Source organism: Pungitius pungitius, chromosome 9, assembly GCF_949316345.1.
Source record: "Pungitius pungitius chromosome 9, fPunPun2.1, whole genome shotgun sequence".
Taxonomy (NCBI): domain Eukaryota; kingdom Metazoa; phylum Chordata; class Actinopteri; order Perciformes; family Gasterosteidae; genus Pungitius; species Pungitius pungitius.
This window is the reverse complement of record NC_084908.1, coordinates 4,186,093-4,210,702: the sequence shown is the minus strand read 5'-3', so window position 1 is coordinate 4,210,702 and position 24,610 is coordinate 4,186,093. Positions and strand designations below refer to the sequence as shown.

Genomic DNA, 24,610 nt, shown 5'->3' with positions numbered 1-24,610 from the left:
TAGGCCGCGTTGCTTTAAAAACGTGTATTTTCTACATGAAATGGGAACGGCAATAATATGATATGGGTACAGCAACAACCTAACGCATAGGCAACACCAAACACACGGAAAATACTCTATTCATACACTCACGTACTTACAGAGTATTGGGGCCGGTAGCCGTGGTTGTATCAGCCCGTTCACGTCGCTCTGCTCCCGGACACACTTCCCCTCGCGCTGCACCCGGTGCAAGCGTCTAAGAACGTGCGCATGCGCGTTACAGATGTGATCAGAGTTACGTGTTTTCAACTAATGTTTGAAATGGCCCGCATTATTTTGTCCTTAAAGCATATTGTTAACGACACACACTCTGTATTTCCATATTCATGACGTTTTAAGAAAAATCTTAAATGCGTTGAAATCACGTCTTTGCGTAGACCAAATTTCGCAGACCAGTTCATTCATTATTATGATAATCTTAATATTATCTCTCTCTTTGAACCTTACGCTACAACATGACACATAATCGAGAAATGTACCCTTTTCTAGCACGTGGAGGTTTCTCGCACTTTTGGCCGGTTGAAAAGACGTTGAAATGAGGTCTTAGACGTTCAGACCTCATTTCAACCCGATTTCAACCATATTTCAACGTTGAAATAACGTCTTGTGCTAACTGGGGTGGATCAGGAAGGTCAGCTTTGATTCCACTAGAGACACCAGAACTCACGATGATTCACAGTGTCACTGTTTGTTTAATTTAAAATTAGGGCCGGGACTTTAGCGCGTTAATTACGATTAATTAATTACAATGTGAATTAAGATTAATTAATGACACAAAAATTAACACATTAAACAATTATTACGCATATTTACACTTATTTTTTGCCACCGCGGAACGTTTCTCACTGGATGAGTTTCGGAGGACCGATTATACTGGAGCACCAACTAGCGTTCATGACAATGACATGATCAATTTTGATTAATTACAAAGCCTCTAATTAATTAACAAACAACAGTTACCAAGTAGTTGAAAGTAACTTAAACGTCATGAAAAAAACCCATTTATTGTTTTCATTACAGCAGTTAGCAATAGTTTAACTATGGCAAGCCAAAAATAAATACAAATTTTAAATAATTTCAACAATGTGTTTCATTCATTGGAGCGACAGTAGCATTTCACATTGCACAGAGTCCAACACAAAGTTGTGGCTTCCTGCCTGAATATTTCACCATTGACATATGGATAATATTTGGTTTCTCCTAAATTCAGCGAATAATTCATTTTTCAATAACAAGTTACATAATGACTGTATTTTGTCCATGTGGGTGAAGACTTGTGCAGCGAGGAAGCCGTCGTAGTGTCGTTGGACTCCAGCAGGAGCAGTCAGGACGTAATGTGGAACATGCAGTGACAAACAGTGAGGGAATAGACTAAAGCAAAGTGCATAAACATTCTAACTCAGTTCTGAAAATAACACCGCCCCCCAAAAGGCTACCGTGGGCGACCCATTTAGAAAAATCTCTCCGTTCAATATTTTCATGTACAAAGAAAAAAAGTTTGTCATTTCTTTTTTTTAAAAGGGCAATGTGACAAATGTAAGTCACGTTTATTTTCCCTGACGGACGTGATAGCACGAGGCGGGCAGACCCAGGGCCCCCCTCCCCCTCCCCCTCGCCGGCCAATCACAATCGCTGTTAATGTACAAACTCTCGCTAGTTAAACATCCCTCCGACTCCACTCGCCCCCCCCCTCCACCACCAGGGGAGCCGCGTGGGGGACGGGAGTAGATCGGAAAAAACACGTCAACACAGGCGTCCCCCCCCTCCCCCAATCATCTACTGGTCAGTCATGACTTCAAGTCCCTTTGTGGCTGCGCTGCTCCCATGTGCTTTTGGCAGTTGTACGGAGGCCCGGCAGGGCCACGTAGTCCTTCTGGAAGCGAGAGTTGGGGGTCCTCTGCCGCTTCCTCTCGCCCTGCGTGGTGAAGAAGGCGTCCTGGAAACGCATGCTTGAGGCGGTGGACTAAAAAATGAGCCACGAGAAGAAAAATGAGAATGAGTTACCAAGAACAGGTTGCAAGTGGGAAAGAGAGAAACTTCTGCTTTACGGTTTGTGTGTTGCCCTGTAAGTTTAATACTTACAAGTCTACGTTTCACCTTTTTAGGCAGGTCCTCCTCTGCAGTGTAGACATCTTCTCTTTTTGCCAGCACCTGAGACCCGTCCTCAAACTCCACCTGTGATGACATCAACAACTTCAGCTCTTGTTCAAATATAAAAAAAAACCCACTAACTCCTAATTGTATCTATATTTGCTGTAAATAAGCTCCTAAGAAAGGCAAAATATTGTTTATCACATAGCGTGAATCAGGACTAAAGTAAACATGAAAACAAGATCGGCAGAATGTGTTACTTCAACGTAAATTAGAGCGAATAACGGACCTTTGACCACATGATCAGCGTGACAGATTGAGAAAAAAATCTCAGAGCTCAAAATCAAACGTTTTCTGCAACAACAACAAAAAAAAACAAAAAAAAGAATCAAGTTTCCCCCGACATGAAGTACAAAAGCCTCAAACTATTTCCCATCTGTGCACATCTGGTCAACGGAAAGTTCTGGTTCAGCTTTTTTTTCTTCTTCTAGAATCCGACCCATCACATCACAGATGCATTTGTGCATAACTAATAACGACGCCCAGCTCGACTAAATAAAGCTTTAAGTGGAAGCCGCATGACTTGCCTTGGTGAATATTTCATTTAGTTTGAATAATGCAGATTGTCACCTCCTTCTCATCCTCCTCTTCTCCATGTGAGCAGCCTTCCCCATCTCACTTCATCCTCCCGCCATCGTCCACCCCCCCGTCACGATAACGCCGCCGCAGTTCTACCAGCTCACTGCAGTCTCGATTTGACCCCCTCGATTTGACCCCCTCGATTTCGGTACCCATCCCAAAAAGGGATTACATCTGCAGGAGCATCAACGTGTGCTGTGCGGTACGTTTGCATGTACCTGATACATGTGAGATACGTTGGATCCCAGGTATTTGGCGCCGTAGAACAGCCCGTCGGGCCACTTCACCTGAACAGCTTCCCCCACCTCTGGAGGACCCAAGTTCATACAATCTCTGCTCTAAAGACACAAGAGGATAATGGTTGGTCTGTGGGTTAGTCAAGGTATATTCACTGGTTGGTTCATAGACGGGAATAAATAACATCAGAACCTGGTATGGCTGTGCGACGTAACAAAAAAAGAGTGAGAAGAGCTTTGCAGTCTTTCCACAATGCAGCAATATTCTCTCAATACACAGGGGTTCGTATTCTGTCCAGCTGGTTAGAGGAATGTAACATTATTGAATGGTAAGTAATGTTCAAAACAAGTACCTAGCAAATGTTTCTAAATGGTGCGTTCACCATGATGCATTAAAGGGTTTCACAGTGAGAATAATTCCCAGGACATCTAGAGGAAGACCTGGTCAATTCATGTCCCCACTGACACATACGTGTGCTGTTGTGTCTCCTCACCAGGTGGGACTGGGTCAGTTGACTAACAAAAATCAATCAATTTCAACTAGATCACATTATGTTTCTTGCAAATGTTCTATACTCTGTTTCAAGGAAAGTTTAGACTGAGAAAACGATTCAAAATGAGTGGAGATCACATGGGTTGGACTGTACAGCACATTTAAAGGTGATCCCTCATGCTGTGACCAGGTTGTGATCCCTGACCCCTCTGATTCAAACGCATCCTCACCACTATATCCTCGGGGTAGGTATCGTTGGAGAAGGAGCCGTCATCGAACATGACCTCGTAGAACGTCTGGGAGGTGACCTCTGTGACCTTGGAGCTGTAGTAGCGCAGGTTCTTGTGCTTGGAGACGACCGTCTGGCCCAGTGAGACCGGCGCTCGGCACGCTCGCTGCTTCTGGTGAGACCGAGAGCAGCAATTAGGCAACCGCACACGCACAGTCCAATCAATGTGCATGTTTACATCCCTACACTCACCCACCTTGTACTCTTACATTTATTTATATAATATGTGACCACCATTCCCACCTCTACTACACCGCGTAGGGGTCACACTAGTCATCTGGTGTCCATAAATTACACCCAATTATCTCCATTCATCATCTTTTTTTTTTCATTCACACCCGCCCTAAAACTTACAGCCGCTGAGCTCCGCGATTGATGTCTATGGCAGGTGATTGACACCACATACGGCCAATCATCCGGCTCCATGATTACACCGGCAGCATGGGCACAGGTCACATGAAAGGAGGTGGGACACCGGCCACATGAGCACTGGACACAAGCACCTGCCCGCCGCTTCCCCGAGCCGCGCTTACGACAATAGATGCACTTCTGTAAACACAGACCAGAGCAGACAGTCAGCAGGGGGCGCCGACCACACACACACACAAACGCACACGCGCACTCTCTACGTTATGGTTTTCTTGTTGTCCATTGTTCGAGACACAGGTCACACTTGTTTAGCCTGTCTGCGAATAGAAGAAATTCAAAAACAATTCTCTGGCAAACAGATTCTAGGTTTGTGGGGTTGGTACGAACAAAGCACACGCAGTGCCCATGTGCAACGGAGTGAAGGAACATGCAACAAAGATTGAAAGCGAGGCGCATTTATGGGCCAGTTCCGGCTCATCAAGGAAGAACTAAGGCTTAAGTTAATATAAACCTGTAAATAACTCTTTTACGGGATTTGTTAATCAATCCGTCAAGCCGATTGATTAACAAGCTGTATGCATCACTCTATTATGTGTAAGGCAACAGCTCGCACATTGCTTACCCAAAATAATGAAACAAAGAATACATTTTGAAATGTAAGTTAACCGATAACCAATCCAGGTATTGAGTCGTATCGGCCAATAAACGTGGAGAACAGTCCTTGTTGTACCTTTAAATGTACAGTGTGTTGCACATAGTGACTGCAGGTATGAAGAACCCTACTTGGACACAGCGTTCTAGTTCACACACATTCAATTCTACTGTGCTAAAATGTAACAAAACTCAACTGGAAGTGAGCACTAAACCTTGCGTCGCATCTTCTCCTTCCTTCCAATCTTCCCTCTCACCTTCCATTACAAGCTACATCAAGACGTCAACTATTGAGAGCCTTCTTTTGCAGTGATGAAAACCTGCCCATCCTTCTTAAGTGTGGCTGTAAAAAGTCTGTATTTCCACGTTAGACACTTTGAATACAGGCTTAAGACAAAAGGCCTCAATTTGGGCCATGCACCTCTAACATCATTTAAAACAACCATAGTGAAGACTCCTCCATGCGCTGTTATGGATACAGTGGCGTAAACAAACCATAGATGAGAACAAAATGAACAGAAACATGCTTTTTCACCGCGACAATGCAAGGAAAGCCTCAAATAGCACCATCTGATGACATCAGGTTTCCACAAGAAAACCAGCATATGCTGCGGTAACCTCCCCCCCCCCCTCTCCTCCCCTGCACACAACTGCACTACAGACATGCGCGGCCTACACACAAACACTGCCATGCACAAACAAACCTGCATTTCTTTTGGCCCTTCAAGTCCATTCTCTGTGGCACCCCCCCCCCCCCCCAAAAGAACCCCCTCAGCTCTCCCGCTAAAAGGAAAGAATGACGGCATACTCCCCATTATAACCCTTTTCCTTCCCCCGCTCCACTCTCACCCTTTTCGCATCCCTCCCGTCTCACTCCATTTCCCCTCCACTCTCCTCCTAATAAAACATCCATCTGCGCGCTGGCTTTTTTCCTCCCTGCTTCCCTGCCCCGTCGTCGTGGGCCATTTTCACATCTCTTTGAAAAGGTCATTTATTCATTAAGCGGATTTCTGTGAATCCATACCTACCTATAAGAGAGAGGCAAAGTGAGGTCAAGTGGGAGCTACGGGGTTTGTCCAGCCTACGGGAGGATTGTGATGACACGGCTCGGTCATTGCACGGTCCCATACCCGCTGGGGGGGGGGGAGGGGGAGTGTGGCGGTGCTGCAGGAGTCACTGGGATCTTTCCCACGCTGTAATTCCCTAAAAGGCCAATCTTAGAATTCAAATAGCCGATGAAAATACTCAGCGTTATCACATTTAGTGGGGTAGTTATTAACGGAGCCTCTATTGCCCCACAGCTTCTCGGCTGCTTGGTGAGTAACTCCTTTCCCCTGCGTCAGTATGCTGAACCGGCCCCGAGATTCTGAATGTGCAACACACCTTGTGAAGGTAGAGGGACATATATATATCTATCTATAGATAGATAGATATGTGTGTGTTTGTGTGTAAATGTGCATTTCAGTCCCTCTATTGTGTGAAGACATGAAGTCATTTAAAACTACTTCCACACAGCTTGATGTTTCGGTGTGAGGGAGTTTGTGGGAACGTCGGAGTCTAACCTACTTCTCCCCATGACTGCGTCTTCTCTGGGGTGTATTTGGCCGCCTGTGTTGAGCCATGCGTGAAGAACATTCCCACAGTAAATAATGAATGTGTGAGCGCGTGATAGTAAATTATAAATGCATCGGGCTGCTGCAGGGGGCAACGGGTCCGACGCAAACACGTGGCGCACAGAGCCAACCTACATATGATGCATTGCACAAAAGAGAATGCGCGTGTTCTTTTTAATACCACAGAACGTTTTAAACAGGCGGTTTAGTTTCTTATCTTAAGTCCAAACGCAAAAAGGTCATTTGAAAGAGGGCCATCTGTTTCATCATCAACTATGCCACCCATCCTCTCAAAAAGGGGCTGCTGTGAGCATTATAATTAGTGAGAAATTGGCTGCAGACTGCAAACATTTTGTGTCATCACAAAGTGTGAGAAAGACTTGATGTGGTCCGATCAGATGCGGGTTCCAAAAGGGAAGAATCTGTGTATACTTATTCATCAGAAGCATGTGTTGCCAGCACTGCCAGCTGCAAGCTGTGAATGGCACTGCGACAGAATTAACAGCATCCAACAGCTAAAGAAAGAAAGCACTGTTTCCATAAAGTAAAACAACAAACTAGATCATAAAAAGATCTGAAAGATTCAACCGTCACCAGGGAAATGTCCCATGCTTTTATGAGCGGGCCGCAGTTTTGGCATTTTGTTCAAATTTGGGCCTCTGGATATGAATGCTGACACTTTGTGGGCCGTGCTTTCATATGTAAATGAGCTTCATTTCAACGTGCTGTGAGCGGACCGAGTAAACACCCCGTGTCCATCAAGTCAGGGCCACATATTTGGTGCTGTTAACTGTTGGATCTGTTACGGTGGACACCACTGAACGTCACATGATGGTGTTCACACAGGAAGATCCATTCGATCAGTAAAAGCTTGGGTCTGTTATCGTACCTTCATTTGATCAATGAAAGTGAAGTGATTAAACGAGGAAGATCCTGGGCCTGACCCTGATGGGCCAAGTGGTGGTTCAAGGCCGAGGGCTTAAGCCCTAGACCATCGGGGGGGGCGTCCGCTGCGATGGGTCGACTAGCTGTGCGTCACCAAAGGAATTGTTGCTCAACAAATTTATCAGCTGCTTTAATCGACAGATCTGTGAAGCCGGGTTTCCCCACAGAGACTCACAAACAGATCAGTCTTCAAAAACATCAAGACGGTGACCCAATATAAGTATATTTAGAGTATCTTATGTCTTGATGTCTTCGGAACTCCTAGCTCTTTTTCTTTCTTTGGTCTGTTAATAATGCCAGTTGTGCTTTAAGGAGTCCAATCATTTAAGTTTGTCTTACAAAGAATCGTGCTTTGCCGTCCGTCTCCAACATTTTTCTTTCTGCTGAGCTATCATGGTGCCTGCAGCAGTGAGCTAACTATAGAGGCGACATGTCAGGTCTGCAGAGACACACTCCAGCGCACGCACGCACGCACATGCACGCACGCACACACACACACACACACACACACGCACGCGGTTAATTATCTAACTTTGATTGCGGGCATGTTCATCTCACATTGTTAATTAGAACTATGAACACTTCATTAATTAGACTGAGCCAGTCCTCAAGGACCTGGGGAATTCCAGTGCAGCATCAGTGTGTGTGTGTGTGTGTGTGTGTCCTCACCAGTTTATACCGCTGCATGGGGATCCTACTGGTGTCAATGGGGCTCCTCTTGGTTTCGTCACTGAACCTTGCCTCAGGCAATGCTACGGCACACATGACGTGGGCCCATCTGTATTCACACACACACACACACAAATGATTACAATGTGATGATTAAGACGCACAGAAGAGTCCTCCGTCTGAGCTCTGGAGATCAGAGACGAGTATCCAGAGCAAAATCACAGAACAAAACCCGTTCTCACTTGTCGCTTTGGGTTTTCTTCAGAGCGCCACCTCTGAGGTTACACAGACAGCATTCCTGAAGAAATAATTAAAAAATAAATAAATTAGTGAGTATGAGAGAAAGATTTTTTTTTCCTCCTCCCCCCAATACCAACAAATGCTCACATATAACAACGGCATCTTGTGTGGTCAAAGGAAATTCATTGGGAATCTGCGGAGCTGTTTTATTTTAAAAAAGGTTTCGTTTTCAAATTCCTTAAATACAAATGCCATTTGTAAATGCTGCTCTGTGTAATGTGCTTACGTGATGATAAAAAAAAAAAACATTTAAAAATGTTTGCAGGCGAAAGTGGCGCCACACAAGGACTTACTGCTGTAAAGCTTCCTTCCGTACAGCGGTCACATGACCACTGTTCGCTGAGGTCGTCCGCAGCAACGCCGTAGCAACCTAGAGGAGGAAGCGGTAAAAGAAAAATGTATTATCTTCACACCCACTCAAATACCGCTAAACCGCTTTAATGTAACGTGGTGGCCTCTTTCCAAGACACCATTCACAGGAAGCAACATGTATGTACGGCTGACTGAGGTCAGACGGGGTCCTGGAGGAGGAACCAACGCAGACACATCTCGGAGCCTGTTTCTAAATGCCTGTGTTTTGAGTTTGTTCATCAGCGCATCAAAGAGCCCTTTGCGGGCAGCCAGACCCTCACGAGGGAGCGCGACACTGTGCTTTTGTCGAAGGTAGCAACACGGCTGACAGACGCCGCAAAACATGAAGCGTGAAATTCAGCCGCTTTGAGTAAATATTGTTGCTTTGCTCGGTTTAGCTCTGCGTCCTTGGTCCCCTGGAACGGCAGACGGGTTCTATAGAAATATAAATGCCGGTGGCCTCCGGCAGAAAGACATTTGGGGATCTAAAAGTAAGACAAATGAGTCTTTTCAAAGCTGACAGCTGGTTAAAATTCAGTTCTCAAGATTTTAGACACAGAAGCTGCGTTTATATGCAAGAAACACTTAAAGTCTGTATGTGTGTGTGCGTGCGTGTCTGTTCTTTCCCCCCGACTATCCATCACCAAACATCACATCTAAGCTCACCTATATTTCCGTTCCCAAGTTCAAATAACAGTACAGGGGAAAAGCAACAGCAACTTGTTCACTAAACCAAACGTGTGGCTTTTTCATCAGTGTCAAATGACATGCACTTCAGCCCCTGTAACACACACACACACACACACACACACACACACACACACACACACACACACACACACACGCACGCACAAAATTTCTATCAACACCAGTAAAGCTGTGGATTTGGAGCGCGCGTGTGTGTGTGTGTGTGTGTGTGCTTCTGTGGAAGACCAGCTGAGCACTTAAGATATTGGTAAAAACATGGAAGGATTTGGAAAGAGACATATAGAGTTCTTAAATTGTGTGTATGGGGGATTGAGATAATGTACAGTGTGTCTGGGTGTCCAATGCGATAGAGAGGTTCTGGGTGTATTGTGTTAGAGTGTGTGTGTGTGTGTGTGTGTGTGTGTGTGAGTGAGGCCTTGCTGCGTTGGCTTGGGGCTTTTGCACAGGAAGAATGTGTGGTGAAGACAGAGGATTCGCCGTCATTCGGCTGACGAGGGAAACAAAATACTCCAAGCCGCAGAGCGCGCGCGGGGGGGGAACCGGAGAGACGAGTGGGGGTGGAATGTTGAGATTGAGACCGAGTCAGGGCTTAAACCCACTGACCCTCTTACACTGACATGACAAAAAAACAAGCACAAAATCTAGAAACAAACAATGTGGCTTGGTGGGCTACGAGGTAAAACTACACCACAAGCACCAGTATCGACCTGAGGGGGGGGGGGACACGCACGCAGACACACACACCTCGTGCATACGTACTTGCATGGACTTGCAGGCAACAGCCCTGGCAGTAGAGCAGCGGGGAGGTGCAGTCTTCCTGCAGCAGCGGGTTGGTGGGTGTTGGGGGAAAGTTCTGCTCCCGGAAAGAAAAGCAGATCTCCGGGACCAGGGGCCGGGTCCGCCTCAGGCCTCTGCAGGGACCGGCGGGGCCCTCCGATGGGGAGGAGGAGTGGGAGGGGTCCTTAGCTACGATAGGTGCTTTGTGCTCTGCTCCTTCTTCTGCCTGACAAAAACAAAATAGAATACATTAGTGATTTTTCAATGTTGTTCTTCAGAACCTCCTTAATATAACAGAGAGGTGGAAACTAAAGTATCTTCCCTCCTTCATAATTAAAGTTATTCTGGATGTCAGCCGGAGGGGAATTACAGGAGCTGCTTTTTGTATTAAGACAATGATATGCTGCAAGAAAGCCATGTGACATTCATCACCAGAGGGCTCCGAATTAATTTCAATACTAGAATTATTTAGTGGTAATCATTTAGCCGTCATTAAATTATTTGCACAGACACTGGCAAACTAATTAAACTGCTCCTTTTCGGGGCGATGCTTTTACAACTATCCGTGTCACACACACACAGCTCTGCACCTCAAACAGGCTAAAAAATAAAAAAAGGTCCATTGGCAACGACAGTATGACCACTAACGTGACATTACAACAGCACATTTGATTAGCTTGCAGGTATAATAAACTTGTTGCATCATCATAGGAGTTGACTCTGTAATGTCACACAGAGATCTACTGGTTGGTGCTAAACCGTGTTACAGTAACACAGCTTTAATCAGAACTTCATTTGAAAAAGTTCTTACTTTAATAAAAGGAAGGACCTGCATGTTTGACTGGTTCATAAAAGTATTTCTACAATGGGGGGAAATTATGAAAAAGAATTAGTCACTGCGCAGCGCGGGTAAAATCCGCCCACCTCACCAGCTAAATAAACTCCTGTGGGGGCCTCACACCGATGGGCACTAAGGAAACGCCCCTAATGCCCTCCAACGAGTGTGTCGGTGACCTCGGCTCTACCTGGTGATAGGGGCTGAACAGCGTGCACACGGCACAGTGCGGCCGCATGGTGGCTGCATGGGCATTGAACTCCCTCTCCGCGGTGAAGCAGCTCTTCCTGTTCTGCCACAGGTAGATGAGGGGTTTCGCCCATGCCTCCATTTCCTGCTCGTCCTCCTCGTCCTCCTCGTCGTCGTCGTCCCCCTCCTCGTCATCCTCGTCCTCTGCCAGGCTTGCGTCAGGGGGCTCTAAGTGGAGACACAACAAAGCCTTACAACCACTAATCTATTCAATGGTTAGAGTCTTTAAGCCAGTTCTGACTCTTTTTTTTAAAAAACATTCTCACTACGGAAATCAGCATTGGTTTTGATCTAATCCCTCAACCGGGTTGACAATTTTGCTCCAGTGACGTGAAAAACAAATCGCCAAGTGAAGCCTGTGTGTTGAGAACACTTTAACCAAAATGATTAAGAGCTCTCATCATCATAAAATAGGTTGCTCACAGCCACGGTAATTTCTCCGGGATAAACAACTAAAATGGCTGCTGAATTATTCATCCGTTTTCACAGCCATGCAGAGGATGAATACCACAGTGTGTGTGTGTGTGTGTGTGTGCATTAGCAGTTAATTGAGGGCACTGCCTCCCACCCTGTAAAGACCAGGAAAACAAACGATATCACAGGACCATTTCACTGTGGTGGGGTAGAGTTAAATCGGTTTGGTTTGACGTCAGACCAAACATTTCGAAGGGGGGGAGGGGGCGGAATGATATTTGAGAAAGGAGGAGGGGTTGTTATTAACAGCAAATGATTCTGTTTTAAGCTTATTGGCTAGTTTAACTACTTCTCAACAAAAAGGGGATGTCACGGCTTTTAAGTATGCTAACAATTGGGGTTTGGCCACTGCATTGTGGTTCGCTCCAACGCAACCAGCCAAAGTCAAAGGATCACGCTCTCCGGCCCGGTGCCATGCGCTGTGCAGCGCCAACACAAGCATGGCTCTCCTGCGTATGCGCGTGTGATTTTGAGAGTCCTCTTTTTGTTGTTTTTTAAAGGCTTAACCTTAGCGGTAACTCTCAGTGAACTGTGTGTGGATGAGTGAGTTCCCACCGTCGTCACTGGCAGCCTGCTGCTTGACGGCAGTGGGCACAGCCCTCGCGGGGGGCTTCCTGAGTGGGTGGCGCCAGCTCTTAGTGGTCCTCTTCACTGACAGCGCAGCGTACTGGCGTGAACAGGCGCAATTAAAAAGCATTAAGAATTGAAACTAATCTCCAGTTGTATGAAAAAGAATGTGTAATAAAGAGCACTCACGGCACAAACCTCCCCAGGTTCCAGACCCGATTCTTCACACTCGCAGTTACTCGTGCCGGTTTCCTCCTCCTCTTCCTCCTCCTCCTCGTTGTTGGATGAGTCACTACTGCTGTCTCCCTTGACACCACCTTGCTGCTCCGCCTCGTCAACGTCCGACCCCCCATCTTCCATATCAGACACTCCTTCCCCTTCTCTTCTTCCCATCCCGAGGGGAGAGGCGGCAGAGCCAGAGTGCAGGCTCTGCTCCGCCTCCCTTTGCCTGCCGAGCTCCCTGCACAAGGAAAGGGCCTCGGACCCTTCTGCTTCCCCTCGGTGGAAGTCAAAATCCGCACAAAGCCCCAGGGGCTCAACGGCACCGACGGAAACCAGCGAGGTGGGCTCGAGCTCGGCCCAGGTGAGAGGCACACCTCCGTCTTCCCGGTTCCCCGACTCGCGGAAGTCATGCTCGGCGTCCTCCAGGTCCGTGACCTCCTTGCACTGCGGTTCGGTCCACATGGTGTAAGGCAGGGGGTCGTGGCTGAAGTCGGAGGGGAGCTCTGGGTGCAGACTCTGGATGAGCACTGCGGGACCCTGGGAATTGAAGTTCTTCCAGATGCTGCTGGAGAAGGGTTTGGGCTCCGTGTATGGGTTCTCCAAGGTACAATGCAAAGGGGAGTACGTGGTGTGGTTTTGGAGTTGTAATGCCAGGTGACCGTCACTCTGAGTGCATAATGGAGAGGAGGGGGCAGGGGGGTTATTGTTTGAGGTGCCATTTAAAAGGAAGCCACAGCTGCTCAGACCGAATGCAGCGGGCCGGCGGGACGAAGCATCGGCCCGTCCAGTGGACACATTTCCCAGCTTTGGACGGCCTTTTTCTGCAGCAGATGCATGGGCATCGGCAGAGGCAGTTTTGGGCGGAGCATTGATTGTTGAATGGACCGTCTTCCCTTCCCTCGTCACTGCCGCCCCATCGCAGCCATGTGGAGAACCTAAACGCCACCGGTCGGCGTGCTCGTTGGACACCACGGCGCCGGCTTCCCCGGAGGGAGAGCTTGGCGACGTTTCCCGCTGAAGCACCGGTGCCACCTGGTGGCCACGCGGCCTCGGCTTCGGGGCGACGAGGAGCGCGTCGTCGGCCGGGGTGAGTGACGGCATCTCCTGGATCAGCACGGGGGGCAGCGGGGAGATTCTGACCTTATCTGCTGGTTCCAGAGTGAGTCGTGGCATATCCACTGCATTCCTTTGCAGCAGAGGAGGGGAAAGATTCTCCTCATTGCTGGGTTTTTTCAAACTGCAACTGTGCCCGGAGGGGGAGAGGGAGCCACACGACGTGTAACTACCCCTCTCCACGGGCTCAGTTTTGAGAATGTAAAGTGCTTCTGTAGCAGAGTGTGGATTTAGATGTAGCGTGTGAACGACGGGGTCTGTTGTCTGCGCTTTAGCACTGCCGTTAGTGTCACTGTCAGCACCCGTCTTTGTGCTACAGTCGGTGTTTGGTGATAGGCTTAAAGAGTCTTCTCCACGCGGCGAGATAGATGGCTCAGCGGGACGCGAGCTCACCTCTGCCTCGGCGGAGGAGCCCGTTGTGTGGGAAGAGGAGTGGAGTTTGTAGGCCTCCAGGGGAGAGACCCCGACAGCGCAGTCCTGAGAAGTGGAGAGGTCTTGCGTTTCAGGCGAGCAGCACCGGGGCTCGCTATATCCGGGTGCTTCGGCCCATCGCCTGAGACCTTCAGGAGTCGCGACCCCTGACCCTGAGAGGCGTTGAGGGTCGTCGTGTGTGCCCATCTCCGCCTTTAGGTCCTTTGTCACTGCTGAAGCAGGGGAGGGACCGGAGAGGCAGCGAGAGTTATGGGATGGCTCCGTATTCAAAAATCCCAAACTATTACTCTCTACGCGATTTACCTTGACCACACACATCTGTCTGCAAGGACCTGTCAGAGATAACAGGATGGATTCACCAAGTAAGCAAGGAGACATATCCAACATGTAAAAAAAAAAAAGAAAAAAAGAGAAAAAAGAAAAAAAAAGAAAAAGCAGGCATGCAGACCAGTGGTGTCAATCACACACACGTGCACTACCATCTCTTACCAGAGAGGTGGGCGGAGGTGAGATTTGGGGTGTGAGTCGATTGCGCTTCCCTTTTCTTCTCTTTCTCCTCCTCCTCCTCCTCCCTGCAGCTTGTCCCCGCCACAGTCCTTCGCACCTTGGTCCCGGGCGGACCACTGAGGGCTTTCCTCTTGGTGCCGGTCAACCCCGAGCTGCCATCCAGGCCGATGGGCTGCGCGCTGGTTCTGAGGCGTTTGGAGCGCAATCGAGAGTGTGTGCAGCTGAGAGAAGGATCACAAGGGATTGAGGATAAAACAACTGATTCATGCTAATACAAATAAAGAAATAAAGCAAATGCATGTTGGGACAATGGCATTTTGCTTTTACCGCTGTCCAGTATTTCGGGCATTGAGGACCGTGTATGATATTTACATTATTTCACAATCCCCGGCAGCACCATTGGCTGCAGCAGATTTCTCTTTCACACTGCATGTCTGAGGAAACAGAAGACAGCGTACCTTTTGTTGGCAGGTTTGGTTTTGCGCCGACTCTGCAACCAGCTCTGCAGCTCCGGTGTTGTGCTGGGAGTAGCGAGTATGTGGTCGGGGGGGGCAGAGTCTTTGCCCGCCATCCAGTTAGCATAGCGGTCGGGATGAAAGCGCTTCACGAAGGGTTCCATGGATATCTTCACCATGTCCTTGCTACATGTGCACTAGAGGGGAACGGAGCAGGAGGACACGTATCATCTTGCGGGGCTCATTTCTAAAAGACATGCAGTGGTGGAAGGAAGGGCTGACAGCCTCGTGCTACCTGTGTGGCTACTTTGCCGTAGTCTATCCAGCGCACTGTGGCGAAGTTGGTGGACTCCGCACAGTTGAAGCCATGATTGAAGCCAGCGTGGTACCCGTAAGGGAAGGTGATCATGAACTCTCCAGGTTCTTGAGTAATCTGGTATCAAGTGATGATAGAAGGGAGAAACATATGTTGCTTTTCGAGAAAGTATGAATGACAACATTTTGTTTTCACATACAACAAAAAAGGCATCAAAATGAACCATAGCAGGTTTCATTTGAAACAACCCCTGCTCCTATTACTAGGAAGAAAATGCGTTTACAGAAAATTGGTAAATAACTGGAGAGAAGGAGAAAAAACGAGCTGTGAGCCTACCTTATCAAAGGGAATGCCATACTTCTTAAGTATGGAAGGGGAGATTAGAGTCATCTTGTGACGAAGAAAAGCCTCACACCCCTTGAAGCTGTTGGGAAAGAAACCTAAAAGATGTGCACACGCACAGAAAGAGGGAAAACATATACATGAATGAAAAGCCAGACGTGAATGGTTTGCCTGTTACACTTTTAACCTTTCCTGACTACAGTGAGGTCTGGTTTTACCATAAGTAATAAATGAATCGTCAAACAGTCCATTTTATTCAGATGTAAGCACTACAGCTTTGTGTACTATAATATTTGTGGTTAAATCCTCCTAAATTTTCCTAAAGTGGCTCCTTAATACATACATTTTTTTGCACGTTTGCAGTGGGGAGGTCATTAGCCTGCAGCATCTCTAGCTTTGCCATTACCCATAATTACCTCTCGCTGCAAATTTATGTGCTGTACTTTGTTGTTTAACGCTCACCTGCTTCTGTATATATTATTTAATCACCTCCATTTACACCAAGAATACGAATGATCTATTTACCTGTGGCCAGGCGCTCCAGTCTCTTTCCATGTTCAGGGGGAATGGCATACCTGTAGGAGACGGGATGTGGAGCAGACTGAATTATTTCTGTGTACGTGAACATCCTGATCATGCATCGTAGCGGAGGCATGATGAACACGATATAACACCCCCGGACAGCCGCAGCCAACAGAGAGGAGCCTTTGAAGTTTCAAGACTGCCATCAAGTGGCGGCTGAACGAACAGTCGTATCAAGGCTGTGGAGCCTTTTTCAGCAGTGCATCATCTACTGACAAATCAAAAAGACGCGTGTATTCAAGTAGCTTTAAATGTATTCAGGAAACCTTAAACATTTAGAAGTCTAACTATCCGCTCTTTTGAATCTGCAATACTGTTTTTCAAAATATGCAGCCTCATTCCTCCTCTGATGGAGACGGAATAACGTCCTGCGTCGGGGTAAGAGTTGCATTTCATCCTTATCTCGTGTTTTCTCGTGCCACTCTGCCGACGCTGTCCCAGTGGGAAACTGTTCCCAAAGTTCCCAGCGGGAAACCCGGGGAGGCTGACAGAATTCCGCCCACGGTTTGACGAGCAGCACCCGCTCTCGGATCTGTGGCCTCTCTTTCCATCATCCTATCACCCGTCAGCTTAAAAGTGCAGCGACAGACAGGATGAGAGCGAGCGGCAACCTCAGGTGGAGATGACATGGGGAATAGGAGAGGGGTCGGGGATTGAGTGGAGGTGAGAGAGGTGCATCTTTAAGCCACTCTCCTCCAGGGACGAGATGTCAAAATAGCAGCAGGATGAAAGAGTGTGTGCGTGTGTGCGCGGGATGATAAAGGTATGCGTGTGTGGTTGAGTGTGTGTCACTGTCTGGCTGTGACACTGATCCCTGTGGGGTAGCAGGGCTCAGGGCTCTAATGAGCAGAACTCCCTTCAGGGGGAGCGAGACAGAGAGAGAAAGCAGAGCTAAAATAAAACAAACTCCATTTAGATCTACCTGCATTCTTCCTCTCTTCATTGTTTTAACTAGAACTTAATTAAAGCTCCTATTCTACAAAAGAGATGCAAACCCGCTAACAAATAGACCTGTGCGGTACATATGCAGTAAAATTACTAATTAGCCAATGACATGGCCACAACTCAAAAGGATTTTAGGCATGTAGAAGTGGTCAAGAAGACTTGCTGAAGTTCAAACCGACCGTCAGAATGGAGAAGAAAGGGAATTTAAGGTACTTGGAACGTGGCGTGGTTGTTGGTAGGCAATATTTGATAAATTGACATATCTCACACTCTGAAATTGCGTGAAGTCATTTTTGGTGCTGCGATATTCATTTTACATATGAATGGACACCAAACATTTAAGTTGATCGCACTGCCTCTGTCCTTCTTGCTTGTGGAAAGCGGAGGCGGGACTTAAGCCTAGTTTAGTTCTGCGTTTTCAGAGGGAGGCAAGGACACGCAAGAGCCCCTTGCGCACTACGATTCGTCAGCGTCACGTTCATCTCCCCCGACCCAGTGCCTCACTCAATCTTAATGTCACCTGTGTGGCATCAAGCTGTTATTTGCATGCATGAGACATGCAGAGATTGCGAGTGTGGGACCGACCGAGGCAGCCGTGGATAAACCACCACTTCCTCTTAGTTTACAGAGCTAATCAGCGTGAAAGTGTCTGAGGTAAATGAACAGAAACGACGCATAGCATGTGGCCGACTGCTTAGGATATTAAATCTTAAAATTGTCTTGCTCCACAGCAGACAAGAATGATAGCTTCCAGGAAATCAAACCATATGCTCACGCCCGTGGAGAATAATAAAAAGTCAACACACACACACACACACGCGCAAACACACAGCCTCCCTCTCTCCCTACTGCCGCTCATGTTGTACCTCTTCTATTCTCGCTAGTATCTGACTCCCTAAAGTACATTCACTTACTGCAGGTAGCCACCTCATCAGTGTGCAAACAAGCAGAAAGGGAACAAAACCCCGGGGCCTTACGCAACAGGATGGTCGCGTTAATAAAACGACGGCTGTGACAACCTTAAAAATTCACCGTTTCAATCCACTAAAAACACATCTGAATGGAGAGGGCCAGTGATGGATTGTGCAGCCGTGTCGCAAATTTGGATGTGGGTTATGAAACGACATACTATAGACTCTGATTTAACCATTTCCTTAACATGTCACACCAAATAAATTGAACACCTTCAATGGGACAGTTTTTTTGTAAATATGCACCAGTCATGAAAATACTATGAGAGTTCACAAAAGGATGTGTTTCCGGTCGGTGGACCTTCTGGTCGACGGGGATTGCGTGACGTCATTTTCGCACGAGCACCGCAGCTGCCTGGAGGAACGCTGTCGTCGATCCCCCTGGTCTAAGGGGTATCTCTACGGCTGAAATGCACTTATTGTAAGTCGCTTTGGATAAAAGCGTCAGCTAGATGACATGTAATGTAATGTCTAACGCATGTGCTCACTCAGAGTGCGACCCCCAGTGGACTTTTTAGGAACAGCAGCTACTTTTATAGAAATGCAATGTATGTGTTTTTGTCATTTTTACACATTTTTACAAGTCATCCGACGGGCCGGATTGGGCCATATGTTTGACCCCCCTGCCTTATACGCTGTCCATCAAATCTCTCGTGGCCCTTTGTCCCTTCCCACGCCCTCAGAGATTTTATTTTTATGTTGGCTAATACATTTACATTAGATCATGTTGAACAATCATTGCTTCTCTATGCATTTACCCCCGCCCACACTTACCAGGACTTGGGCTCTCCAAAGTGCAGGTAGTTGATGCTGTACAGGTCCATATCCTCCGTGTGCCAGGAGAAGGTTGTCTTCCACATGCCAAAGTACAGATACGGGGTGTTAACCCCCTGGATGGATACGCCACAGTCCTCCTCAATGACATCCAAGATAGAGTTCAGGTGGCCAATGTTCCACTCCTCCACGTCCTACGGGATTAGAAACAACTTTCAGGATTTGCACTCCAGTGGACAATAGCACCTTTAAATCCGATCAATAATTTATCCAATAATTGAACTCTGTGTGCTCCCGGTTGTCCAGGCAACCAAAGTGATGAGCATTATTACTGTTGCTGACAAAAGAGAAACTCTGAACATGAATAGATTGAATAAGTGGGGACAGAGAAGAATACAGGCGTGTGGAAATATACAGAGAGGGGGAGCCAAGTCATCTACCTCATCGTAGAGGCTGCCACTGACATCAGCACCATATATAGGCGACACGAAAGTGAGGTTCTTCCAGTATTTTCTTTCGAGGTCTTCATAATTCAGGTAGCGAGGTGTGCAGTACCTGTGGAGGACAGAGAAATGTATTAACTTTTTTTACCAGGAATATTCCCACTGAAATTCAGAACCTCTCAAGGAGTCCTGGCTGAGACCGAATTAAAACTTTTAAAAAAACATGAAACCGTAAAAAGAATTTATGAAAATAAGGCGTTTTACGTAAAAAAAAACTAGGTTCACACTTAATAAACCTCCCAACGAATGAAGAAAACCAACGCATCAGCAGCATTTACTTATTAGGACATCTGCATCAACCATTTCAATAGTCCTTATCTTGATATTAGCATCTACGTTTATAATATTCATCCATTTCAATGTGATGTTGCATTGATGATGATCTCATAATAAATATCAGGACAACATTCACCCTCCTGCCTTTTAAAAAAACTTTCTCACAACTCCAGAAAACTGTAGCGCTGAAAATTATCTACCGTATTTTCGCGCCTATAAGGAGCACTGGATTATAAGGCGCACCTTCAATGAATCGCCATTTTAGAACTATTTTCCTATAGAGGGCGCACCGGATTTTAAGGCGCATAGAATAGAAGATAGTGCAGTAAAACGTTTGACTGGGGCTGCGTTATGCATCCACTAGATCGGGCTGCGCTAAATCAAACGTTATTAAGTGTTCACTCCCATGGTAACGTTGTTCAAACGTTAATGTGGATATTAACATTATCTCTGAACCTCCAACTTTCGTTCTTGATTAATGAAAACATTCTTGGCAAATGCTTTCGTGCATCTTGCACCGAGAGGCAGCGCTGGAACAGACGGTGGCGCCTCGGACCGTCAGCTCGATCCCGACATCCAACTACCAGCTTTTTAACTACAGCAGCTTTAATATACGCTGTTGGAGCTGAAATTACCGCGGCTGCTGGCACCAGACTTTCCCTCCAATGGATCCTCGTTAACCAGTATGGATCAACCAATTGATCCATATATATGGCGCTCCGGATTATAAGGCGCAGTGTCGTTTTTTGAGAAAAAAAAATATTTTAAGTGTGCCTTATAGTTGCGAAAATACGGTAATTGATTCTTCGAAATTAAACTACTTTTTATACTTACCATTTCATAGCTTTCTTATCATTTATAATTATAATTATTTTAGGATTATTTATCAACATTAAAACATCCATATAGTATATGGATACTGTTGGTAATCTCACTATCAGCCAGTTAGCCAAGTAACCAATAGCCTTCTAAAAGTTATTCTAAGAATAACTTTATATATACTGTACATACATCTGTTTAACATTTTGGGATACCCTGTGTACATTAGAGAAAATGGTTATTTTCTTACTCCGGCAGCACTAGAATGTAATGTCTGTGTGAATGGTCCCAATACTCACATGTCACTGTTGGCTAATCGCCTGAACTCCTGCACACTGAGCGGCTTCTTCTGGATGTTGTATTGGGTGAAGAGCCCTGATTGGCCAGCCATCATCTGCTGGATGGGAGCATCTATCATTAGATCGTCTATGTCGTCGTAGGTACGCCGGGGCTTCCAGCCTTTAGGAGGAATCACCTAAGGGGCAAAGACAACAGGTTACTTAGTACAAATAGGTTCCTCTGATCAGCATTACTTTTGGAATCAGCAGGAGTTGACCCACTGTGTCCTAAGCGCAACTATAATTATGTCACTCGATACCTGAATGCCCATGTCTGCTTTTTTATGTCTCTTCAGACTGACCTAAACAGCCTGTAGTATAAAACGATGCATAATCAGCTAACAACCCTAGCCAAACTATAAACACCGACACACCAACAATGAGGACGCGACAAAGTTCATCCCTCACAGATGTGACATCAAAACTATTTACTGGTGGTTGAAACTTTGTGTAAATTACCTTAGCCAGGCCTGCGCGGTGTGCACCCTGAGACTCCATGTAAACCAGGTACTGGTTGAAGTCTTTGAATTCCTCCATGGTGGGCCTGAAGGTCATAATCTTGCAGGTGGGGTTGGCAGGGGTGTAAACCTCTGCCCCCGCCATCCTGCTCCCTCGCCAGATATAACCTGAAAAAAAAAGGAAAATAGGAAAAAAATCCATTACACACACACCAATCAAACTTCTACTTCAGACTCACGTCCAGATAATACAAAATATCAAGTAAACTATGCTCCAACATCAGAATATTTCCTAGTATCCTAGTAATGCGGATAGATTTTCCTCAAGGTTTATAGTATTGATTACTTTGTCAGCTAAGTGGGGGGAATCTTCTACTCTTGTCATGTTCAAGTTATCATATATATATATATTAGGGCTGTCAAAAATAGCGCGTTAACGGCGTTAATTAGCTGTTTGTTGTTAATTACGTCAATTTTTTTGACGCATTTCACGCATGCGCAGTGTGACAAATTATTCAGGTCCGGAAAGAACCTCTTCTCCTAGGGAATGCACTTCATCCTATACAACACATTACTGCCACCTGCAGGCATACGTCAGGCCGTCAGGTTCAGCAAGTCGTTTGCGCCAGAGACCCGCACCCCCCCCCCCCCCCCCCCCCCCCCCTCCCCCCGGTTCTCGCGCAGCGGAACAGAGAAGAAGAAAAGCTCCGCCCAGCAGAGCTTTGCTAAGAAAAATAAATAAAGAGCAGCGCTGAGATAGAGGAAAGACCATCGGAGAGACCCGTAATACTGTTCTGAAACATGCGGAGGAAGAGAAGCCAATGCGATGTAAATCCTCCCAGGTATGGGGATATTTCACACTGAAATGGGGGTGGTAGCGGATTTCTTTGCAGCGCCAGTCGTTCTAATCGCCGCGCTCGACTTTAAGGTGTAACTTTTATTATTGTTCGGTCTGAAACGGCGCACCCAGTGACGGGTGGTGCAGCAATATTGTTGTTCGGGTGGAAATCGGGAGAAAGGTCGGTCCGGGAGATTTTCGGGAGGGGCTTTGAAACATCGGGAGGGTTGACATGTCTGGTCATGTCTGGTCATCGCAGCCCTGGACCATCAGGAGCACAAACTCACAGCAGAGTGGGATAAACTGCAGAGGCTCGAGACCCTTCTAGAGCCAAGCAGGGAAATCAGTCTAACTTATCAAATAACATTGATTTGATTATTTTCTGGAATGAATTAAAAAATCAAATATCAATAACATGTATTTATGTAAAAAATAATTATTATGATAATAATAATGATAATTATGTATCTGTGTCCTGTTATTTATCTTTATTATGCATTTCAGAAAGAAAAAATTGTTAGGCTTCAGGTGATTAATCATGATTAATCCACTGAAAATTCTGATTAATTTGATTAAAATTTTTAATCATTTGACAGCCCTAATATATATATATATATATATATATATATATATATATATATATATATATAATCTCGTTATTATAATGAGATAGACATAATTAACATTCCAAATAGAGATATCTAAAACACAATTATTTGATTGTAGAAATTGTTAATGTATTTATTATGTCTTCATATTATCAGTCAACATGTTTTGGTGGTTGCTATTTTTAAAATTTCGAACTGGTAATAAAATGTCTTTGCTTTAAAGTTTCCTAGTCAAATACCTTATTAAATATACGGTTACAAAAGTGCACCCCTAGATATTAATTTGCAGGTGTGTAACTGGCCCAGAAAGCAGCCGGTTTGTGTAATGGCGGTAAACTGACCACTAGATGGAGGTAGAGATTCAATAAATGTCGATTTAGTCCTTTGATCCTTCCTGATGCCGACAACCCTTTCTGATTTTGTCCCATCCACCCGCCCCACTCGCAACTCCCGACTTCACTGTGCATCCAGACAAAGGATCACGTTGTCCCGAGTGAGACTATCGGGGTTCTTACAAACATCTTCATAACGCGGCTTCTCTGCAAACCAACATTATAATGACGTGCGACCCGGTTATATAACAGACTGTTGCAAGTTTTAGAAATTCCGCTAGCGTAACAATGTTTAGACACTATTTGTTAGTCTTTGTTTAAATAGTATACACATAACTTCAAACCAAGGGTTGTCCTTAATCTGGTGATTCAGCTTGTTATTATATAAAGACAACAAAACCTTTTAAACGAGACGAGTGAATCTCAGCAGACCCGTAAATATTGCACGGACGTGTGTAGCTTAGCTGAGCTTTGTTGTCTACGAAGCTCAGCTAACTAGCTTCCGTTTTGTTATGATGCAAACTAAGGGCTCAACAACTAGCACAGCTTCTTCGCTTATTTATTTTTAATTGCCACCGTTAGGTTCATTGGGTTGTTTCACTCGAATTTGAGAATTCATTTGAAGTACCTGACCCGAAAGCCCCCTGGAATAGTGACTTAGTAGTTACTATAGCTCTTAAGCTAACATTAGCTAGCTAACTTCTTAAGCGCTCCAGTGGATGGGGTTTAAATGCCCCTCGCCAGGTGGCTGCAGAGAGGCCCGTGCTGTAGCTGCTCCACTCTGTGAATGTGTGTGTGCTACAAACGAATGCGTCTTCTATTTTAAATCGTGTATGCATCATTTGTCGAGATCGTACATGCTTATCGATAAGCAGAGGCCAATGGGTATCGGGCACACAGTGCAATATTCCCGTTGGTTAGAGCGCATGCCAACTTTTTTAAAGATGGTTGGTTAATGCTAGCGGCTAGCTGCCGATAGCTCGGCTAATTCTGCACAGTAGCCACGGAATTAAATATCGCTTTCCGGCAAACCGCCTCAAAGCCTCGCACCAAGACGCATCCTACGCCGTCATATCACGTGTTGTTTCCATAAAGCAAATATTATTTTACCTTGATTTAAAAAGACGCAGTCGTGTTTGTTATGTATCCCCTTCCTTGTTCGTCCAGCTGATTCACATGACAGCAACTCTAGCTGCTGCTGCTGCTTCCAGTTAAGCGACCAGACCGCCTGCACTACAGCGCGACTGCGTTTGCGTGCGGATCCGCACGAACGCGTCGGCAGGCAGAGCGCCGTGTGCACACGCCTCCCTACGCTGTGAGAGCTGTGAGATCTGTGAATCAGCAGCGAGGCAGAGTCCAGGAACTGGAACGCGACCGATGCCCGTGGAAAGTGCACCTGCAGCTCCTGCCTGAATCTGTTTTATTGTGAACCTGTTTTAGGAGTTGTCTTTGACGCTTTTATCAGATGTGTGTACTGGTTCTGA

General features: G+C 46.2%; 1 protein-coding gene across 9 annotated transcripts; it reads right to left on the bottom strand.

Moving 5' to 3' along the window:
- Positions 1-1,027: 1,027 nt before the first annotated feature.
- kdm4c (lysine (K)-specific demethylase 4C) lies at positions 1,028-24,480 on the bottom strand. Of its 9 annotated transcripts, none has more exons than XM_037471471.2 (22): positions 24,237-24,480; positions 21,350-21,516; positions 20,852-21,027; positions 19,395-19,509; positions 18,955-19,148; positions 16,208-16,257; positions 15,677-15,780; positions 15,320-15,457; positions 15,028-15,221; positions 14,552-14,790; positions 12,485-14,394; positions 12,284-12,395; positions 11,196-11,422; positions 10,153-10,396; positions 8,628-8,704; positions 8,277-8,332; positions 8,035-8,143; positions 4,142-4,336; positions 3,729-3,899; positions 2,988-3,107; positions 2,137-2,214; positions 1,028-2,002 (listed from the first exon to the last, which is right to left on the bottom strand). In XM_037471471.2, the coding sequence occupies exons 2-22, from the start codon at positions 21,491-21,493 to the stop codon at positions 1,835-1,837; spliced, it is 4,821 nt and encodes a 1,606-aa protein (XP_037327368.2). In that variant the 5' UTR covers positions 21,494-21,516; positions 24,237-24,480; the 3' UTR covers positions 1,028-1,834. The 9 variants fall into 9 exon arrangements, with proteins under 9 accessions (XP_037327368.2, XP_037327366.2, XP_037327367.2 ...); XM_037471469.2 differs by having other exon boundaries at positions 2,122-2,214; positions 3,729-3,896; XM_037471470.2 differs by having other exon boundaries at positions 2,122-2,214; positions 12,494-14,394.
- Positions 24,481-24,610: the final 130 nt, after the last annotated feature.

What these genes read in the sequence shown, in the direction of transcription:
- kdm4c (XM_037471468.2), bottom strand. Translation starts at nt 21,493, where the DNA reads ATGGCGGGGGCAGAGGTTTACACCCCTGCCAACCCCACCTGCAAGATT. An exon ending in GCAGGCTGCCAGTGACGACG is followed by an intron (nt 11,423 to 12,283) that starts GTGGGAACTCAC and finishes GTCTCCACTTAG; the next exon opens with AGCCCCCTGACGCAAGCCTG. An exon ending in AATCGCGGAGCTCAGCGGCT is followed by an intron (nt 3,900 to 4,141) that starts GTAAGTTTTAGG and finishes CGGTCTCACCAG; the next exon opens with AAGCAGCGAGCGTGCCGAGC.